Source organism: Larus michahellis, chromosome 1, assembly GCF_964199755.1.
Source record: "Larus michahellis chromosome 1, bLarMic1.1, whole genome shotgun sequence".
Taxonomy (NCBI): domain Eukaryota; kingdom Metazoa; phylum Chordata; class Aves; order Charadriiformes; family Laridae; genus Larus; species Larus michahellis.
The window spans coordinates 131,487,490-131,510,234 of NC_133896.1; the positions used below are offsets into that span (position 1 = coordinate 131,487,490).

The following is a 22,745-nucleotide window of genomic DNA, read 5'->3' on the forward strand; positions in this document are numbered from 1 at the left end:
TAAATGTCGGGAGCCAGATTCTGCATCTTTTACAGTGAGACAGGCAGTTCCTGAAGGAAGAAAATATATAATATAAATAAGAGTGCTGGGATGAGCCCTAAATCTTTACTGCAAAACTACTTTCTAAAACTGCCCAACTAATTTCTAAAACTCAGAAGCAGTCTTTATGAACGAATAGATAGGAGGATAGAATAGATATGAACGAATAGTTTTTTGGAGGATTTACTAACACATGTCTGATCCTTCTCCTTTTAGTAACATAATGCAGTAGCAGGTGAGGAACACTTCCTCCCCTTGCTTTCTTACTCTGAAGCAGCTGCAAGCTCATGGTTTAGACTCTGTACATTAATTCATAGAGCTGGCAGGCATATTCTAGAGGATAACATATGGCCCCAGAGAATTTTTTTCTCCACTAGGTCAGTCTCTAATAACAACCAGGACTATTTTCCATGCAAAAATGGCTGGCCTTTTTTCAAAATAGTCTATGAGCTGACTACCTGACTGATCCCTAGCTAGATGTAATGCAGTCTTCACCAAACTTCTGATTTTTTCACGTCATCTTTCCCTTTAACATTTGTGTCATCGTGCATGCATTGTTACTCAGTAGATTACTCTGGAAATGTTTTGTTTTGACTGCACCCAATCACCTTTGTTTTGCTTAATCATTAAATGCTTTATTAAGAATAGGTTTTGATTCAAGAGTGAAACTGGATGCATGTTAGAGCAGCTTTTTTCCTAAGTATAGCCTTCCTAGTAATATACGGCTATAACAATTTAAATTCAGCATGTCCTAGTTGTTATCCATTCTCTTTAAAATTGTGGTTAGAAACAGCCATCACAACTTATATTAGAAGTCTCTATTAATAACTCTGTCCCTGTTCTCAATGTAGTATATGCAATACATTAAAATTCCTTTTTTTCTCAGTATATTAGGAATTCTGAAAAGATTTCATATAAATTGAGAAATAAGGACACTCACAGGAGGTGTTGGGTTTGTGTTGTTGGGGGTTGTTTTTTTGTTTTTTGGATTTTTTTAGATGGATTTGCCTGTCATTACAACTTGTAAAATTCAGGGTTTTCACTGTTGTTTGTGTTATGTGGATTGTTTCAGTGTGGATTATTCTTTGTGCTGTAGAATCTGTATACTTAAATTTGGTTGTATTATGGGATGAATAATCTTTATGTAGGTGAATATTACTTTGAGACACATTTTTGTTTGTTTTTGTGTTTTAATACAAAGTGTGTGGCATAAGCATTAGGTCGTTAGTTGCCTACTTCCAATGTAAATATTTACCTTAGTCTTTAATGTTCCATTTACGGCTGAGCCAACAATCTGAATTTCTGCTGATTTGGGTAGTTGGTTTTCATTCCATATGCAGGATGAGCAAGGATGTCCAGTTGTCTTTTAGAGAGCTAACAGCACTGATGGAAGTAGTGAAGCAACCGTTTAGCAGTGGATTTTAAAATATATGTATTTTGTGAAGTAAAACCCAACTGTTGACTCTGAGGCACGTTTTTTATGCTTGCAGGCTTTTTACAATGTGAATTCTGCTTATGTAGATTCAGACCAAGGTGGTCATTGCTCTATTCTGGCTTGTTAACAGAGAATGTGCTTAAAGAGGCATAAAGAAATGTAGCACAGCTTTGAAAGTGTGTAACTGTGTCTTGATTTTATCAATGAAATCAGTGAGGATGATTTGGTTTAATTCATTTGACAATCCCAGGGGGTCCCTGCATACGTCACTCTCAAATCTGAACACAAATACTCTGCATGCTTAATGCGTTCTAGAATAACAAGACGGTGGTACTATTTCAGCTTCTGCTGATTATTCTCTTTGGTTTAATTTTTCTTTTCCCTAAAGTGCACAGGGAAAGAGAAGGCATAATGATCTAGCGAGTTCATTAGGCCTCAACAGCTGAGAACTATTCAACTGTGCTATCCATAAATTAATATTTTGTGGTTTTGTTCTAGTCTTCTGCTATTATATTAATCCATAAATATTTGTTACAGATTTCTCTTGACTTTAAGCAGTTGAGCATAAGTGTGAATTCTGTGCTTGTAAGAATCACCTGGCTTCTAAAGTATAAGTATAAAGGTGGCCTTTGTAGGAAAGAGAAATCAATAGTAATGCACTTTTGTTTGTTTTTAAAAAGGTACAATTTGGCATGAGATTTCTGAGTTTTTTAACTTTCTAGAATGTTTTTAACAAATGGGTGTCTATGGAGTGCTCAAGCCTAGTATTGCATGTAGTGTAAAGGATTGTTTTTCATATTGTTTTCCACAGATTCTCTGCAATGTCAGCATGCAACTTACTGCTTTTTTGATGATATAATTTTACTAGCTGCTGTGGGAAATAAATTACTCGGAAAATACTTAAATTGGAAGCAGTAAACTAGAAATAAAACTTGGACTTTTTATTGAAAAACAATTATAACAGCAGTTTGCAGGTAGAATTTAAATATTGTCACTATTCAGGATAGTTGCTAGGAATTTTGAATTCTAGTGTAAAATATGTAATTTAATTTGAGATATTTTTATTTCCCTCGGTCTTATCTGGGCTTGTTCAATTAGCTGAATTTTTATTAATAAGTCCTTCCATGCATTAGCCATCTGATTTATTTTTTTTGTTTTCTAAAAAGCTGGGGTTTTATACAAGCCAGTGGCATTCTATTTATTCCTTTGTAGAATTCTCTGAGCAGACGCTATTTGCATTACTTTAAAATTTTGGTTTTGATCAGTTTGTAGAAACTGTTGAAGAAAAGACGTTTAGCACCACACGGATGGGGTCTGAAATAGATCTTGAAAACTACCAGACTGCTTTAGAAGAAGTACTCACATGGCTTCTCTCTGCTGAAGATTCATTACAAGCACAAGGAGAGATATCCAACGATGTAGAAGTTGTTAAAGAACAATTTCACACCCATGAGGTATAAGTTTATACTAATCTTTCCGTAGTCATTTATCTGCTTGTAACCCATTATAAGGTAAAAAATACAAAACAAAGGTATTTCTGGTTTATTTTATTCCTTTTTCTTGTTTTTAATTTTGATTTGGAGAATTCAAAGGTAATACTGGAGACTGTGCCTTATGCAAAAAGTGAAAGTGCTTATATCTCGTTTGTGTCACAAGGTTTGGGGAGGGGTTGAAAAAATAAAAAGCAGATTTGAAGATCAGGTTTGGAAAGTGGTGGCTCCAAAGTCTGCTCTTTCTATCCAATGAATCAAACTTAAAGCTGGATTTTATTTTTATTTTCAGGGTTTTATGATGGAATTAACAGCTCACCAAGGACGTGTTGGCAATGTTTTGCAAGTTGGAAGTCAACTTCTAACAATTGGAAAACTTTCAGATGATGAAGAGAATGAAATCCAAGAGCAAATGAATCTACTTAATTCTCGATGGGAAAGTCTCAGGGTAGCAAGTATGGAAAAACAAAGCAAGTAAGTAATGTGTCAGGCAGAACAAAATATATGGAGTTTGACTGAAGCAACTGTGGACTTGACTAACAGTTGGGATTTTGTTTCACTTCCCTGTGAACAAAACTCCATCTCAGATCTCTTTTAACCTGAAACGTGATGTGTAGTGACTTTCAAGCTTGCAAGTTGTTTTGAGACTGGAAGACACTCAAATCAGCAGCTATCAACAACTTGAACACTAATAACATTTAAACCAAAATTTATATAAGCTACCTCACTTTTTCTGATTTTTTTAGCAACTGTCACACAGTATTTAGCTACAAAGGAAAGAGACTTACCAAGATACAAAAGGAAAAGGGAAACAAACCTTTAAGACCTGTAAAATTTGATCCCATAGAAATAGTAGGTGGGAGCTTTCCAGGAAATATTGTCGTGTTTTTATCTAAGGACAAATATGTTATTCAAAAAAAGGTATAGCTTAAGCTCCTATAGCTTAAAGTAGAAGTACAATTAAAAGTATAAAAAATAATCTTATTAATTAGCCACATTAGTCTTTGAAGCATTTTTAAGATTTCTATGTCTTATTTTGAAATTTTGATTTACGTAGTGCTATCTAGTTTCAGAAACCCCATAAAGGTAAGAGCTTGTGATTGTGCCACAGTGGAGCAATTTTATTTTTTTTTGTACAATACAGGGTGGTTAAACCAGGAAAGTTATTGAAGGGGGTTTTTGTGTGAGTTGCCTTCCGTACTTTAAAATGTCTGTTACTTACCTGCTCTTTCCCTTTTTTTTTCCTCAGCCTCACTTCTTTTTTCATTTTATGTGGATACTTTTAATCCCTGTCTGATATAATAACTGTGTTTACTCATGAGACTTAGTCTTACTTTGTCATGAGGAGTTTTGTACATGTACTGGCCTTTCTGTAAAGAGATCTTAATTTTTCTCTCAGAAAATACCAGTGAACTTGTACTAAGTGAGAAAAAATTCTGTCTGTTCCTCCAGCTACAGCTGGAGAGTTACTCCTTTTGTGAATGTGATTTTAATTAAAGCTGAGTATCCAGTAGTCAGGGTAGTCCAGTAGGTCAGTCAGTAGCCCAGCATCCTGACTGCAACAGAACAAGAAAAGATAAGCTTTAGGGGAGATACTTGATCTCTTGAAGCAGCATCTTCTCATTGCCTTTTTGCCATTGGTGGAGATCAAATATTAGGCTGCAGGGGGGCCCATTGCTTGGAGAACCAAATATTGGGCTGTATGGATCATTGCTCTGAACTACTACTTCATGTCTTATGTTATGAAATTCTCCATAGAACTTTCCCAACCTCAAGTTCTTTTCAGCTGAAGTAACTTCCTGAAATGGAAGCAGTTGTGTATTTGGTGACCTGCTGTTTTGTGCGGTTTTCTTCCTTCCATCTATTTATTCAATATCTCTTTGGACCCGTTACCTCCCCTGGCATCCTTTGGCAGTGAATTCCACACGCCTCTTACCCCAGTACGAGTGCTACTTTTTTGAGGAATGACTTCTTTTTCTTTGTTTGCCACTGGTAGCTTAAGTGATTCATTCTAGTTACTATGTTACAAGTAAGGGTCAACAGTGTATATCTTTCCTTGTTCTGTTCATAAATATATATATTTGGTTATTCATCTTGCTCCTCTTGGAGCTTTTTCCAGTTCTACCTTGTCTTTTTGGAGTTGAGGGGGCCAGAATTGCCCACAATATTAAAGGGCAAATCATGATTTTCAACAATTGCATAACATCGCTCTCTTTTTGTTTTTTTGGTTTTGGTTTGTTTTTTTTTTTTTGCAATATGTTCTTAGTAATTCCAAACATTTGTTTTCTTTTCAGCTTACTACTGAATAATGACAGTCTATAAGATTGTTGATGGGTTTCGGATGTTTCAACCTAACTTCCTCCAGGTTTATTATTTTCTTGGAGAGAAGACTCTACGATACTTTAGACAGTTTTTATTTGCCATATTTATTTTCATTTAAACCAACACATACAAGTAGCAACCTCACCTCTATGAGTGGTACTGTGTCTACTGAAATGTCCTTAAACACCATTTGTTAAACTTATCTCCCAGATGCAGTTATAGGGAACTGAATGGTCCAGTATCTTCTGAAGCTACTATAGAGAATCCTATTTGGGGAAGGGCAAAAGGAAGAAATGAAAAAAGCAGGCTGTTTTTCTTCAGCATGCTAATGTATTGCTTGCTAGAAGCGTGAAATATTTCCAATACATATTGAATACATATTCAAGTAATTCAATGCGTATTCGGATAATATGAAATCAGTGGAAGACACAAAGTGATAAGGGCTTCACAGGGGATGTTGTGCTACTATTCAATTTCTTATGCAAAAAAATTGTGATAAGTTCAATGAAATTTGGGTTAGGGCAAGAGAAAATTTCTCAGGAGTGATCCTTCGATATGGCTAATTTTGACCTATTGAGTCAAACCCCTGTGTTTCAAGCACCAGCTGGAGGGTTATGAACAGCTTTCACATCACAGCGTAGTATATTTCTGGGTTATTATACACAATTTAAAGTCTCAGGATCTATCTTCTACTTCACTTTAAAGCATAATCATCTGAGCACATTGCTGTAATCTAGTCTTTAAGGCAACAGTGACAAGTTTATCCAAACAGAGACGGTTTTTGTGAAGATGAGAACAACAAGGCTGTCGATCATCTGTTATAATGGTAATAGCAAGTGTAAAAAGAGGTGGCACACTTTACAGCACAGGGGAAACAAAAGTAAGCAATCAACGAAGGAAGGAGAAAGATACACTGATAAAGGATATTTTAAAAGTGAAAGGGTCTTATGAAAAGTGATTTAGGAGGTCAGAACATCAGAGAAAGTTTGGAACACAGCAACGCCATTGTGTAAAACAAGTCAAATTGGATTTCCCATGTATTCACTGTGTATTGAAAGTATTTCACTCTTCAGGCAAGCAATAAATTAGGATGCTGAAGAAAAACAGCCTGTATTTTCATTTCTTCCTCCTGCCTTTCCAAATACAATTCTCTGTAGAAAAGCATCTCAGAGTGATAAATAAACCACTACAGAGTAAAACTTAATGCAATTTACCGCTTTATGGAGAATTCCACAAATATTAAAACACATTCAATTCAATGGAAAAGTATGTTGTATTTGAAACTTACAAGGGCCATACCATAAACAAAGATTATTATAATCTCCTGAGGTATATAAATAAGTACTCTCTATCAGATGTTTATAGAAGTAATATGAAAACCAGAAAGTGCCTGGAGAATGGGAAGAAACAAGAAATGTTCTTCTGCTGAAGAATCAACTCTGATTAAATTATTCTTTGTCTTTATTTCATTTTCAAGTTTGTGCTCCTTGCTTCAGAATAATATCAATAATATGTACAATAAGTATTTTTTTTCATCATATCTTAGTTTTCTTAAATCAAATTATCTTTACTTCAGCAGGTTTTCTATACTATTGTCAGTATTAGGCTGATGTTTGGACTCGATGACCTGAAAGGTCCCCACCAATCTAGACAATGCTATGAGTCTATGATTTGTTTCATGTATTGCTAAAAAAATGATCTCTAGGATGAAGCGTTGTATTTAATATCTATAATACCTTGGTTTAGAATGTCAAGTATGTCAATAAAATACACACTGGCAAAAAATATGTCTGAGTTAGATGTGAGAGAGTTAATCGCTTGCAAACAATGAGTTATAATAAAGCAGGGTATCAGCTTCCTGTACTCTATCTGGAAAGAGAGAGAGAGATTAGTGTGGAAAAGAAACTACGTGTATCTTCTGGTCATTTTGATTAATAATTAACGCATGATTTCCAGTTAAAAAAATTAAAAAATAGAAATCGTAGTACATCATGAAGATCCATGACACTCTGTTCTTAGGAAAAAAAAAAATCTTGAGAGAGATAATACAGAAAAACATTACTGTTTCATATCTACTGTTTAGAGATTTAGATTAATGGATCCCTTCCCACTTCTTGCATCCATTATTTTTCTTCAGTGTCTCACGTTCTGTTGAAATTTCACTTCCTGTTTATAGTTGTTCCTGTGATTCATTTTCTTTGATCCTTTCCTTCCAAGAGCTACAAGCTGGAGTCTTTAAAAATTGCTACTGATTCTAGAAAGTAGCATAGCTTCATAGACCTCCACATGTAACGCCCGATACTATCTGAGTGTCATCTGGGACCAGTAGGGTACCATTCAAGAAACAGGTGTCACTAAAACCTTATTTCAGAGCAAACTTTTCATTTTTTAAAATTTGTTTGTAAGTCTTTGTTTCCATAAAGTTAGCTCATCTTGGCGTTTGCCTGCAGCTTCTCCCCTTTTCTGTATCTGATGTTCTGCACTAGAAGATATGCTTCATGTCCATGTACTCCTCAGGATTCTTTTGATCACCACTTGCACTCTTTCTTTGTTTCCCAGGCTACTTTCCACATATTCTCTCCATTACCACTCCTGTTTCAAGGAACTCTGTTTTGGCTTGTCTTCCTATGCTTACTAATACCACTTGATTATTTCTGTTTCAGAAGCCGTTGGACAGTTTTGTTTTGTTTTTTTCATCTATGCAGATGCAAGTGATAATCCTGAGATAAATGATTAGTGTTGTTGGATGCCCTAAGAAATAAAAAGTACAAATGGCTAATTTTTTTTTGTAACAACTATGTTTTTATGATTAAAATGCCCAAGTCTTAGGAATTTTTGAATAATTCCTTTTGCACCCGTGTTTGAAAATATCTCATTCATTCCTTTTGCCTGTTACTTTTGGGGTATTTGAAGACAAAGTTATAAAAAAATAAATGGATCCTTATTTAACAAAGATTTACCAATACTATATTTATTATTTGTCCTGGTTTTTTAAAGCAAAGGCCATTTCAGGGACAGAAAGACAATAGCAGAGTGATGGAGGTTCAGTTAGATTTAGCTGCTGGAATTCCATCAACCAGTCAGTCCCTGCATCGTTCCAGGGGTTCTTTCTCCCAGAAGAATGCAGGATTGGGCATTTGTCCTTGTTGAATGTCGTAAGGTTCCTCTTGGCCTGTCCCTCCAGCCTGTCTAGGTCTTTCTAAATGTCAGCTCTGCCCTTGAGTGTAAAATATGACAGTTAGTGTTTATACATAGGATTCAGATTGTTTTGCATTCCTGCATTTACAGGTGATCCCAAGGATTGCTTATAAACTGAGGAATGGTATCTAAGAATAGAGTATGAGTCAGCTGAGATGCTTACAAAGAAACCATCAAATAGCACTGGAAACTTAGTGATTTCTTTTTTTACAGTAGGAGTTAATACTGTGTATACAGTAGTTATTTTTAACTATATAAATAGAAAATAGTAATTATATAAATATTTCATCAGAGATCAAATGCTCATTTTGAGAAGATTCAAAATGGGAAGGAATTTTTTATTTTATTTTATTTTTTTTAAAAAAGGTAGGAAATAAAATAAATAACAACCAACAACAGACGTGCTGAAGTTTCAGACATATGCTTAAAAATATGAACAGGCTACAAATGAGATGTGGGATTTCACATATTGCATCTGCATGGCACTGACAGATATTAAATACTGGTAGTTCAGAAGAATTTAAATGTGTACCAGAAAGTAATTATTTACATGTTCAATGCAATCTTCTGTGGCAATCAGTTTGAAAACTCTTAGGCGTGTTTGGGAAGAAATACAGAACGATGCTTACTTTGGACATATTTAGACATGCATTTTCAAAATTAGACACTTCTGGGTTTGTTCAAACTGTCTTGGGAAAACCCAAAATTGTTTGGACATACTCAGAAGTATGTATTTTACTTGAGCATACCTTGAAATTGTGACAGAAAGCTGCATGTTTGGATTTGTGGGAGCATCTCTTAAGTTGCCTACCTGTTCATGGACAAGACCTCTAGCACTTCTCCGGAGCAGCGTGCTCACATCACGCTTCTGCCAGTCCGCAGTGCTGCAGGTGCTGTGGGAGAAAATGTACTTGTGCGTTGTTCACTTAAAATATCCGTATGGGGGGAGATGTCAGTGTGAAGTTGGGCAATTCTAGGTGCTGTTGGTCACAGAGAGGCAAAACTTAGAAAACTTTCTAATTTGGACTACGTTTTCAAGAAGCTGACAAGAAGCTGACTTGTGGAGTAGGACTGTGCCGTCTTTCTTACACGGCAGTTTTCTCCAGTCTGCAAGTTCAGCTCAGATTTTCAGAGCTCCAAGTTGAGTTCTGAAAGTAGTTAACTAACTTTTTGCTGGAAGAGTTGTGCTCGAGATGTAAGTAACACACATAACAAACATACAATGGTTTCACCAAGCTCAGTGTGACTGAGGACGGTGACTGGTCTGTCAAATCTAAGTTAAAAATTGTATGATGTTTGAAAGATGGGTAATGCAAATAACTACTAGTAATTCCATTGCTCAGCAATAGTTTACATGTTATTTTTAAAATATTTTTGGTAAGATGAAGATTTTGTTTTGGAAAGGTCAGTGAATTTCTAAAGACGGCAAGTATACGGGAAAGATTTCTAATGGGTTTCTGGGCAGATAGTTTTGGAGCAATCAAAATATTTTGTGTAGGCAAAACTGAAGTATTTCCTGTTTAATTCTCTGGAGTATTCTCTATTGAATAACTGAAAATTTAATAATCTCTTCTGTTTAATATCCTAAATTTGAGGGAGCCTGGTAAGTACAGCTGTCTGAGCACTTTTTAAAGTACTTGTCGTAGACAATACAAGCTTTAAGAAACCAGATAGTAGAAATTTTGAACTTCCAAACAGCTCAAATAGTAATGCAACTGGAGGCCAAAAATTTAGCAGACAGTATATTATTTGCAGTATTCAGGTTCTAAAAAAAAAAAAAGTTTCAAAGCAGTTTGTCTAATTCAAAACTGTTTCAACAAATTTTCAGTCACCTGTTCGAAATGGTATTTTGTTTTTTTATTATGGCTTGAGATATAGTTTCATGAAAATCAGTTAAGAGTATATGGGCCAGATATTTCTGCCTGTTTTTTTCTTTCATGTATAAATTAAAATTGTTATTTCTTTGTTTTGCAGTTTACATAAAATCCTAATGGATCTGCAGAATCAGCAGCTAGCCCAGTTAGCTGACTGGCTGACAAAAACAGAGGAAAGGACAAAGAAAATCGATTCGGAGCCTTTAGGTCCTGATCTAGAGGACCTAAAGCGTCAAGTAGAAGAGCATAAGGTATGCTATAGTATGCTTCCAAAGGCATAAAAGACAACTTGAGCTTGTGACGTTTTAAAAGCTCTACTCCTGCCATTAGAAAGTAGCAAAGGAATACAGAATCTTGGTTTAATATTGATTATTGTGTACATTAACAAGCTTTTGTAGATTTATTTTATCACAATTCTGACTTTTATCCTGATTAAAAAAGAAAAAAATTACTTCCTTTTTAAATATAAACAACATACTTGAATACGTGAGGCAACTGTAACATCCTTTCATTACACAGTACAATAAGAATATATCAGATTTTTTAATACCTGTGTTTTCTTCTTTGCATATAGCTTTTTTTTTTTTTCTTGCATGCTGTGGTAGCTATGATGCAGTAGTCATAATTAGGCTGCATAATCTTGTTAGGACTCCTGGGACTCCGAATGTGTAACTGTACAGCACTATAAATCAGACTCTAGTTTCTAAGTGTAGAAAATACTTTTTAGTAATGTATTTAATCAATGAAAAATAACAAACTAATAAATGGAGTGTAAGAGAGAATTTGGCCATTTTTTTTTTCGTATTCCATGAGGGTAATTTTTTAGTTGGAAGAATTAAGAATTAAAAAGAGAGAGACTGTGTAATTTGTGTAGTAGCTTTGTTTCATTTACTGGATTCAATTGTCTGAATTCATATTCATTTAGATTTTAAAATATATTTATATATGTACCTTTTACACGTGGTGATGATGATAGGGAGAGACAGGAAAGTATAGAGAAGAGATATGATTTGTAAGGTCATGAAGATTTACTGTGATAACCTGTTAAAGTTTCTACATGAGTGGTTCAAAGCAGTTCAGTTTCATAGTATCTTGAGAGGTTTTAACATCTGATGCAGATCATCCTGAAAAAAACAATTCAAACTGAAACCAGCTTTTACAGTTGTTTTTTGTTTGTTTGTTTGTTTGTTTTAAAAAGAGGTCAAAAGCTGCAAAAGACTGCATAACCCAATCCTGTGTTAAAGGTGATTTTTCTGCATTTTGATTAGGGAATGCTAATGAAGAAGAATACAAATTCTACGCCTACTGCTGCTATTTGTGCTATTTCTGCTTGCCCTGTGAGGACACAATGCTTTTCAGTGTGTGGGTTTGCTAGCTAAGCATATATTCTGACATTAAATTTTCTTTTTTAAAAAAGGCAGCAGGTAATTATGAAATGGTAATTAGAGGAAGAAACCTGAAAGATTTTGAATACATGATTGCTATGACTTGAATAACTTTGTTCCCATTTCTGTGCATTTTGTATTTGAATACTAACATAAAATGTAATCCTTTTATTTATGCAATCTCTTTATGCTCTTTCTTTCTAATACTGAGAAAAATGGGCATTTAGCTTGTATTTGAATATTCTGAGTGAAGACATGCAGAAATATGTGTCTCCCACATACTAGTTCTTCATTTTTGGTGTCATGAGTTAGTCATCAGTATTTATTTATCTGTATTACTTTTCAGATGTATTTTCTGTACAAGAGAAGATTTAGTTAATAAGGTGGAAAGAAAATATTTTGATTTTAACTTCAATTAAAATTCTATTCCTGTATATTTTGTCTTATGAGTAAGTCAAAGAACTGTATGTTTTCCTTGCTTTCATGTATTGTGTGAGTTTCAGATGATTTTATTATATATCGTATGCAGCAAAGCTACCTTTTATAACAAGGGTTAAAACAATGGAATTCTAACAGCACAGTTAATCCTTCATTATTAAATAAGCAAACAAAAAAGCAAAAACCAACACCTCCCCATGATTTTTATTAGTTTCACATGACTCTGGACATCTCAGAAACAATGTTGTAGAAAATGACGGGAGGGACCAGAAATTAGAAGATATAAAAGGCAAAGATCATTTCAAATTAAACAGACTTCAGCAAAGATGATAGTTTTGGTTTGTGGTCCTCCTGTCTCCCTCTCCTCTTTCCCTTTATCATTTTGACTTTCTCTCTTTATCTGTTCGTTAGTAACTACTTTTCACTCTATTTGTTTAATGTTATTTATCCCCCTTTGACTTATAACTTCCATACATCTTATTTCTTTTATTCTACATTTTTCTCAATGACGTCTGAAAATATTGATCTTGAGTTCTTGTGACTAACAGCTTGGTTTCCCTGCTGGGCCTATGGCAAAACAAAAAAATAATTCAGTAATTTATATTGGGAATGGCACCCATCACTGAGACCAGAGAAAGCACACAACATTCTTTCCAGAGTGCTACTTAGTTCAGTCATGTATGAGGTTAATATCTTGATAGTACAGAAAATTTTCTGAGTGGACTGAAACAGAGGTGAACTCTAGAAGATTTTATATCGTTAGCAAGGTGCACAGTTCTGGTAAGAAATCTGGCACAGTCAATTTATTTTGGAATAATAGTCAGACATTTCACCAAAGACCTATTGGTCTTTGCATAAGTATTTTATGTGTTTTCTCTGCTGTTGCAAGTATCCCTTCTTTATAATTTTATAAAGGGAGAAAGCTGCTTTTCAATAAAAACCTGAGGACTACTGAGCTGTCTGAGCAGAATAATATATTGGAAATCTTATAATTAAGCAAAAATGTGCTTTTAATTGAACTTATTATTCCACATTATTATTGTTATTATTATTATACAAATTATAGTTATATAGTTAGTAGATTTTATAGTTTCATTAACTTTCTGAAGTCGTCTAAGCTGAGTAGGTATTTGTACTTATTCTGGAAGGCTGAGCCTTTTATTTTTTTATGAAAATGTCAGAAAAAATGGAAAATTTTTAGTGTTAGGATTTTTCAGTACTTGAAATTAATTGTAAAGGTAAAATAAGACATTTCCTTACTGTTCAGATATCAAGGGTGGATTTCTCTTTGGATACTTGAATACCCTAAGTAGGCATTTTTATTCACTTTGAAGTACATTATGTCAGAGTCATGCAAATTGTTATCTGATAGATAGAAATTAAAGAAACTGTGGAGTTCTATGAGTTTCTGTTGTTGCTATCCCCACGCATCAACATCTATATCCATCTTACGTTTTGAGTCCCTGAAAATTTACTATCTTTACAAGCTCAGGAGAACTTGTTAGAAACTCTAGTCTTGAGACTGCCATCAGTAAATTCCTGTTTCAACAATCTCGTGTATACAAACAACTATCAAGAATGAATTTCATGGTAAAAATAGACACTAGGATTATAAAGAACAGCCCTTTAGCTCAGGGCAAATGAATCTATCTAGGGATTAGAAAATGACTCAACTTTCTAGTTTCATCAGTTCCCTACCTTCTCAAGCCTTTCACGCCCTGTGCGAGACTCCCACTTCCAAAGTGCCCTCCGCTCCTGCACTTGCAGAGCATTGGTAACTCTGGTTTTGTTCTGGCACGCCATCTCTCAGATACGCGCTAATCGGGAAATGAAAGTCACCTCCTCCCTGGCTGTCAGCTTACAGGGCGACGTGTTTATTGTCGTATGGCTGAAAGAGGGGATTGAACCTGGGGGAAGCAAGCTGTGTTATACGGTCTGATCCATGAGTGCTCTGCCTCCTCTTCCTTGATCAAGTGCTGGGTCATAAAATGTTGAGAAGTCTGAATTCCAGGGATGGCTCTCACAATTTAGCATACTTCACCGTCCTTGAGAATTGCTTAATAGTCTAGCTCTCTGAAGCAAATGGTAATCACAGGCCTGAAAGTCAGAAAAAGCAGGATTGTTATGAATATATTGGCTCAAAGGCTATGCCCATGAAGGAATTAAAACTCTGAAATGTGTTAGTGTAAGGAATTTATGTCTTAAAAACAAAGTAGTCTGTGAATTCCTTTCCTATTGCCTATAGCCACGTTATATTTTATTTTTTAATTTTTGAATAAAAGTAAGATGTTTTACCAAACAGTTTTAAAATGCATGACCTAATCTTCAGTAAGGGCTTGTTCTTTATACCTAGTGAATTACTCTACTTGAAAAAGCAGCTGAAAAATTGATCTGGTGAAATTCAATATAGTTTGTAATACAGTCAAGGTTTCAGTTGTGACAAGGCATATGTGCTTAGCCATGTTATTTTTCAGACTGTGACTATCATACTATATATGTACTAATCACCAGAGAACACTCTGCTGAAGTATTAAGGACACAATCCAGAACTTTGGTTTTCCACATTATTCTGTTGGAGCTATTTATAGATCCCTAAAAAGTGTGTCAGGCAGGATGTAGTCCTGGATATCGTGGTTTTTTTTCAAAAAAAGTGAGTGGGATGAGCGTTCTTTCAAGTTTTATTTAAGAAACACAACACAGAACCCAGTAATGTAAAACAGTGGTTAACTATTGGGAGTTAAAAATGTACATTTGGTTGTTAATACACTTATATAAAGCTGGAGAGAGGTAACAAAAACTATGAAAAGAAACTGACTACTGCCTTCTCTGTGGCTTGAAGTTTCAGTACCAACACTTCTTTAGCTCCTTCTCTTTCCATCTTTGTCACCTGTCCTCTTGCTGCATCTCAGCAAAGGAAGGCGCAAATAGGTCTGGCGGCTCAGTTCCCTGGTGTCTGGCAGGAGCTGGGTTGGTTTTGGTTTTAAGTGAGAAGAAAAAAAGAAAAAAAAGTAAGAGGAGGCACTGAAAGGCACCAAGGGGGTGTTACTAAGGTGTTACAGTACTTTACAGTACCTCAGATTTTTTTCTTTTTTTTTTTTGTGATGTAAGTTAAGTGTACAGTGAATATGCTGTAGACCATCATCTGAAGAGTGCATATGTCTAGACTTCCTATTGCACTTCTCTGTGTGCTGTGAGGAGGGATTTGATTAGATTTATTTGATTAGATTTATTACGTGCAGCCTGGGAAATTGTGGGAGGGTCAGAGAGATGTGAAGAGCTCTAGAAATTTGTCAAGGTTAGGAATTATTCAAATATCAATTTGTGCAGATTTTGTGAGAGAAATTTGTTCATTTTTAGCAGTTTGCTATTTCTCCACAAAAGATTGTCCTCAGTTTTATCGCAGCTTGCAGCTGGAACTAGGTACCAAAGCTAAAAGAACAATAAAGCTTTTCCTCAGACATTCAGAAATCATAAAGTGCCTCTCTCACTTTGTTTCCTGGTTTCTGCAATAAGTGAAACAAGGGTGCTGCGTGTGTTTCCTAATCTTAAATCATCTCCTGAGCGATTTCATCCTATGTTAGTAATGTTGTAGGAGTGCCAAGCTGAAGATAGTATGTGATTGTTTACTGAAGAACTATTTCATTTTTAGTATTTTTATAACTTTAACATATTAAAATATTTTAATTTTGCAAATATGAAGTACAAAATCTAATCCAGTGCCTATTTAAAATTTGCAGGCTATTGATATTTATACATGCTAAACTGATTATCTCTAAGTTAACTACATCAACTCAAAAAATGCTTTCTCAAGCCAAATTTTCAGTCTGAAATATTGTATCAAGAGTTAGGACTTGTGAGTAAGATATTTTTGTGAAAGGAATGGAAGTCTGCCCAATACACTTGTTACTATATATATATGCTAAGGTAACAAAATAAGTTTAAATTAGTTAGTATTGACAGCAATTAGAGTATAGAGTTCTCATAGTTGGTTAGTTATGCATGTTAATAATGGGGCTCCAAACAAACAGCATTTTCGTACTTTGGAACGCATTTTCTAACACATATACTTTAATTATAGGCATTTCAAGAAGATTTGGAACAGGAACAAGTCAAGGTGAATTCTCTAACCCATATGGTAGTGGTGGTGGATGAAAACAGTGGAGACAGAGCTACTGCTGCACTGGAAGAGCAGCTTCGGGTAACAACTAATCTTCTGTCTATCAGAGAAGAAGCTGTTGGTGGCACTAAGTGTTAATAAGGTTAAGGTTAACAAGGTTCAAGAAGAACTACATTGGATGTATCTCTGGAGATATTTCTGAGGATGATCTTAAATATTTCTGTAGGACATGACTTTTGCATAGATGGATAAATGCATGTATTTTGGAGAAAAACAAATATCTGAGAGCAGCTTTCTTTTTGATTTGTGATTCCTTCAGTATCAACCTGTTTTATCTATCCGAGGACAAGTGTTTGTCTTTCATTTCTTAACTGTATTTCATTACTCCTGGCAGAAGTAACATGATTCTCTGTTGTAGTTAAGGAGAAGGGTCTTGCATTCAAGAATCTACACAATTCATCAGAGTGTGAGTTATTGAGAACAGACGGTTTTTCTTCTGATGATAAACTTCTGGTACATGTGGTATATTTTGGTGTTACAGTAACATAAAGTGTCATTATCCACTGGCAATGCTTAAAGGCACATTCATTTTAAATAATGCACAATATGTGTGTCTTTCAATGGCAATGCTGGTCCCAGAAAATTGAAATCGGACTTTTTAAAAATAAGGAAAAAACAAATAGTGAATGTGTACAGGAACATACTTTTCCAGAGAAATAATGGTTATCAAGAAATATTAAGAACATGCTGTTTTTTCTAAAATACTTTTTTGGGTAAAGTCATCATTTCTTTCCTGTTAGTTTCTTGTGGACATATTTCCTAGGAAATGAAGGGAATCATCACAGTCTGTCCTTAGTTTCATTTCTCTGTTTCAGTGTATATTCTCTTCAGTATACATGTTATTTACAGTGGTTTATCATTTGGGATTTTTATGACAAGGCTTCCTAGAGTACTAGAATTAGGAGAAGTTAGCAGCAACATCCTTGCAATCCAAACCTGTTCTAAACTGAATTTTGACCCAAAATCTAAACAATCAACAGACAAAAACCTCCATATCTTCTATTTTCTAAATACAATTACTTGAGTATCCTTAAAAGACTGATACATTGGAGATACGTTTGTGAAAAATCTAGCAGCCAAGATGTTCTAAAAATTTGTCAAATATTAGCTTTTATTATAAGAAAGTTTAGTATTTCACTCGTATCTTTAAAAAGTTGCTCTTACTGTATTATTTATATTGCAATGCTTTTGTAACTTCTGAATGAACTTAAATGGATAATTAGTGTTGAGATACATTGATTGAAATCAAGAAGAAGGATTCTCCTGTGTTGATGGTAAGACCTCCAGGGTCACTGCTCAAGAGGTACGGCAGTACTACAACCAAGATTCCTTCTACTTTTTTCTTTCAGAAAGAAGAAAGTACTTTCCTTTCGTTTTGCTTCATTGCCCAAGAAAATAGAAAGCTTTTGGTTTTTTGAATCATTAAAGCCCAAGGTTTCTCTAGAGAAGCTATCAATACATTCAGCTGGAAGGTATCGCTGTAGCACAGATATCTGTGTGCTATCTGGAATCTAACGAATTTGGGTACCAATACGAGTACATCAGTAAATAGTCTGGAATTTAGAGTATGTAGTACACGTTTGGCTAAGATGCTGAGCACTGCCTCTTCAAAAATAAGTCTCAGTTTTCTTTATCGCAACTTCTTCATCACTCAGGGAGTGCAATCCAGCCAAGGTAACAATCAGCCTCTACCAATCTGTCAATTATTACTTCCTTTTAAATTAATCTGAAGTGTCAGAACTGTATGTACCTGCTCAAAACAGTGTTAACCTTCCAGAATTTCCTGACAGCTCCTTGTATTCTGTTCAGTGGAATAAAGCAGATCCTTGCAAGCACATGATTCTAAAAGCTAAACTAAACTAGGAAAATATCTTGAACATAAGAGGAAAGATACCTGAACACTTAAAAGCATATCGGGTGATACAGCTGCATCCCCCTATTACTACACTGGTTGCAAAGGTACCATTTGTATCCCATGCAACTTCTGTGGCTGACCCATATTGGAATCCAACCTGAAATAGAACTCACACACTACTGTAATCCGAGTATAAATGGAACACAATGGAAGTACACCATTTATAACTGTACTAGCGGAGAATGTGCCTGTTATTGGAATGAAGAGTGCCCAATTAATACTGTCATAGAGAAAGTATATTCCTTGAAACATGGCAGTAAGGCAGTTCCTGAGGCACCGTACCCTGCAGCACAGGCACGCTCTGAGCAGAGCGCGGGGTGGTGTGGAGCAGTCCAGCTGCTGTTCGGTTCCCTCCTTGAACCACACTGTCGTAGAGAAGAATCTGAAAGAAAAAATCAATAATCCCATTGCTCTGGAAGTCACAGAATATGTAGCAGTATTACTGGTGTTAATAAGAACAAAATACAGACATAAAGCTATGGGGTTTAGTGTGTTTGGGAGGCGTGCAAAGTTTCATGAGTTAAGTTACCGCAGTCTACCGACTATCCTAGCAAAATGTTACCTCTCCTTTTTTAAGTGTACAGAAAGATTGCTTGGATTTTTATTTTATTTTATTTTTTTCATGTCAGTTGCAAAGTGAATATATGCACGGGAGTTATGATATGTTTGCAGGCCACAACCATTAGAGCATATGACAGTGCTCAATGGAGCACAATGGAGCAAAGTTCAAAGCTTGATTATGTATGTGCCAGTCTGACTTTTAAAAGTAGAATGAAACAAGAGCATGCACTGTCAGACAAAAGATCTTAATAAGGCTGCCTGAGCGAGATACTGGTCAGGATCAGATTTCAAGAAAGTGAACAGTTATTGCTGTGTAATAGTCAAGGCTGCATTTTCCAAGCAGCTGCAATTCAGTTATGCCTTTCATTTTTAAAAGGATTGGGATGGTGATTCCTGAAATATTTTCATCTATGTAAACATATATGTATATAATGCATATATTTATGCATGCATCTGTATAAAAAAAATGTTAAAAGCCATAAAAAGATCATTTACAGATTTTTAAACTCTTAGCAGGATGACAAGAATCCATACTGGCTTCAAATGAATATTGTAGAAGCTCTTAAGATTTATTACATATGAAAAAAAACAAAATCTTTTTAAGAGACAGCTAGTGGCATAGAAGCTTAAAGTGTCCCCTGAAACAAATTACCCATAGAAAAGTTAACATTGCTTGGAAAAAGAAAATTAAACACAATTACTGTGCTTCTCTTCCAAATAGCTGTTGGCCTAAGGGGTAGTCTGAGTGATTACAGTTAGCCTAGGTGAGCGTGAATATTAAAACTACTTTTATATAACATTGGTTACTTGACACAACAGTGTGTGACATGTTCTGACCCTCTATCTATTTATGCTGCTGCTGAGAACTGACTCTTTAGACTTGTAACTTCTAGACCCAATTAAGCTCAATCCAGAGTCTTACCAAAAAGGCAGCGGGTGAGTAAGGCTCCAATCTGTATTTAGTGCTGCAAAATCGGAGGATTGTACTAGCAAATCTGTTGCAGTAGTCTGACTCATTTCTCAGGAGAGTGTGGGCAATTATGTTTGGCCCAGAGAAATGGCTGGATAACATACAGAAGCCATGAAGGCAGGGAGTTTTTCTCTAATTATGCCCAGCAGACAATAGGTCCCTTAAGGACTCTTGTGAGACAGCTCAAATTGGAGTCCTCCCCAGGCTTCAGGGGTCGGGGTCTGTGCTGGAAAGAGATCTGCATTAAATGTATCAAATGCTTCTTGATGGCCTTTTCCCCTGCTGAGAGAAAGGAGCTGAGAGTGTAATTTACACTGTCTATTATGTAGTCATATTATTCAGGGTACTGTCCTTTGATTGAAGATGATGTATGGGTAGTTCTTGTAAAAATACGTCAAAATAAGTGAGGAATGTTAAAGAACTACACACACTGCTTATTGCTACATGGGAGAAATTCTGTGAATGTGCTAGACATTTATTTTTTTTTAATTAATTTTGTATATAGACAAAGCCGTGTTTCCACTATTTGGTGTCACTTTAAGGAGTGGATAGCTGTACTTTATTAAAAAAGCATCTTTCAAAAAACCTCTTCTATTAGTTGCAGACTTGAGGCATATTATTTCACTTTTTATACATTCACTGCAGTGTTCCCAGGGGTTGTGTTGGTTTTACTCATTTTCTCCTGTTCTCATGTTTCCTTACTTTGACCTTTTTGCAAACTAGGAATATTTTATCTTCTGCTTTTTGTAGTCATAAAGAATATTCTTTCTGAGTCCTCTCAATACAAAAAAAAAAAGTTCCTTTTGCATGTAGATTTCTCTGAAAATTCCAGCTAGGGCATTTCAGGGGAGCAGGAAGGCTTTTTACTTTTTACTGTGGATTCAGTCAGCTTCTCTGGAGACCTGTTTTCTCAGGTGTTGGGAACAAAACCCGTTGTACCGTCCAAGTTTCTGGGCATCACACAGACTATTTACAGCAGCAACTACTGTTTGGTGTGAATAAGGAAGCAAAGATGTCAAATGAGTCAAATAAAGTTGTCATTTAGTAGTCAATGTCTACTTTATAAGTAGACAGTCCTGACATGGTATTTCTGTCTTGAAACTTTGTGTCTTAAACCTGTTCAACCAAACAGTCTATCTTGGTGTCATGGTTGTTATGATCTCTGATGAGAAATAACAGGTTTTAGGCAGGTCACAGTATCAAGCCTTTTATCAGTGCAGTTAGTTAGTCATATACTTATTTTATTAAAATAACATGTCTTGTCAAACTACTGAGACAAAAAAAAAGTAGATTTTGCAGCTCTTTGGAATCATACGCTGAAAATTGTATTTAGTATTGATGTAGAAAAACTTTTGTAGTATACAAATCACTGCATTTTTTAGAGTAAATGCCAAGCCAGATATTTGGTCTTGTACTCTTGAGTTTTTGGTATTTTCTAGATGAACAAACAAAAAGTATTTTTCAAGGTATATCACAGTGATAAAGGCAAGTTAATGAAGGTGTTACTGCTGATGTTGAGAGCAAACTATTTCTTTGGGAGGACTGTTAAAAGTGAGCTGCTTGAACATGAGATACTAAAAAATTACTCAGATATAAGGGTTTTTGTAGAAAACTATCAAAAGATTTACTGCTTTATTTATAAAACATTAAAAGAATGCAATATAATAGAAGTCTGATATAAAAAGTAGCATAGACATAAAGATAAGTAATTAGTTTGAGGCTTAGTCTGTGATTAGCGTAACTTAAATTTAAGCAATTGTCATGGTTTAGGCCAGTGACAAGATGACACATGCTCTCCCCTCACCTTTCACTCCAAGGAGAGGAGGAATAATGAGATTTATGAGTTTAGAAGGAAGTAAACTACTTTAATGAAATATTAATAATAAAATACAAAGGAGATAATGAAACAGGTACAATATATACAAAACTGTATCAAGCTCCCATGATGATATCACCGGCAGGCACTGGGAAAGTCTCAGACTGGACTCTCCGACAGGTAGGAACTGGATTCCAGATCTGGAGTCAGGAACCCACAGATTGGGATCAAAGGCAGATGAACTGTCAGGGTCTTCCTCGGATGTCGGCCATTAAAGAAAGAGACCTGACCCTTTGATCCCTCAGCCTTTATACTGAGCATGATGCGGATTGGGTGGAATACCCTCTTGGTCAGTTTTGGGTCACCTGTCCTGTCCTGTCCTCGCTGTCGGTGCAACCCCTCTACGCTTTTCCATTTCCGACTCTCCAACGGGGCAAATAACGAAATTAGCAGACCTTGGTTGTTACAGCAATAAGTATAAGCAAGAGCCTCTCTGCATACCATTCCTTGGCATAAAGTATAAACATCAGGACTTATCACTCTGAGAATGAACAGGTTTTGGCACAATATGCTGTTAATTTCAGAGAGTTAGAAAAGGCTTAGCTAAGAAGTAAAATTAACGAACAGGAAGTTGGTCCTATTTTACCTCAAACCAGGACAGCAATCAAATACAATATGCTGACACATACGGAGAAATTAAATAACTGAGAACATACGTGACACCCCTATGTGTGCGTGCCTGTTGCTATTGCTGTCGTAGACATGAAGGAAAACGATGGTTCTATATCAATGACCAGGACATTCAATATGTGCGATTACTTGATTTATGGGTGGTTATGTATGGTATGTATTCACATGGAACTGTGTACACTTTACAAATTTAACTTTCTTCAGAAAAATGTAAAGCCTATGAAAGTCCATTCATTCTTTTTTAGAGGTTTTTCTTGTCAAAAACCTTGTCGTTTTTCTTGTATTCAAAATTTCAGACAGCTGCAAACTATTGGCTAAATTTGTGCAGTGTAATTTATTCTGGTCTACACCTGCATTACCAATGGCAAGATGTCTGGTCATGAAAAGATTTTTAAAAAAACGTTAATCTAAATCAGAGGTGCCAAAACCATTGCT

General features: G+C 35.4%; 1 protein-coding gene across 6 annotated transcripts in view; it reads left to right on the forward strand.

Moving 5' to 3' along the window:
* Positions 1-22,745, forward strand: part of DMD (dystrophin) — a 1,292,219-nt gene that overhangs the window by 482,259 nt on the left and 787,215 nt on the right. For all 6 annotated transcript variants that reach the window (XM_074604145.1, XM_074604126.1, XM_074604154.1 and 3 more), the window contains 4 exons: positions 2,740-2,928; positions 3,257-3,438; positions 10,459-10,609; positions 16,260-16,379. In XM_074604145.1, coding sequence (XP_074460246.1) covers positions 2,740-2,928; positions 3,257-3,438; positions 10,459-10,609; positions 16,260-16,379 — 642 coding nt within the window. The remainder of the gene's footprint in view (positions 1-2,739; positions 2,929-3,256; positions 3,439-10,458; positions 10,610-16,259; positions 16,380-22,745) is intronic.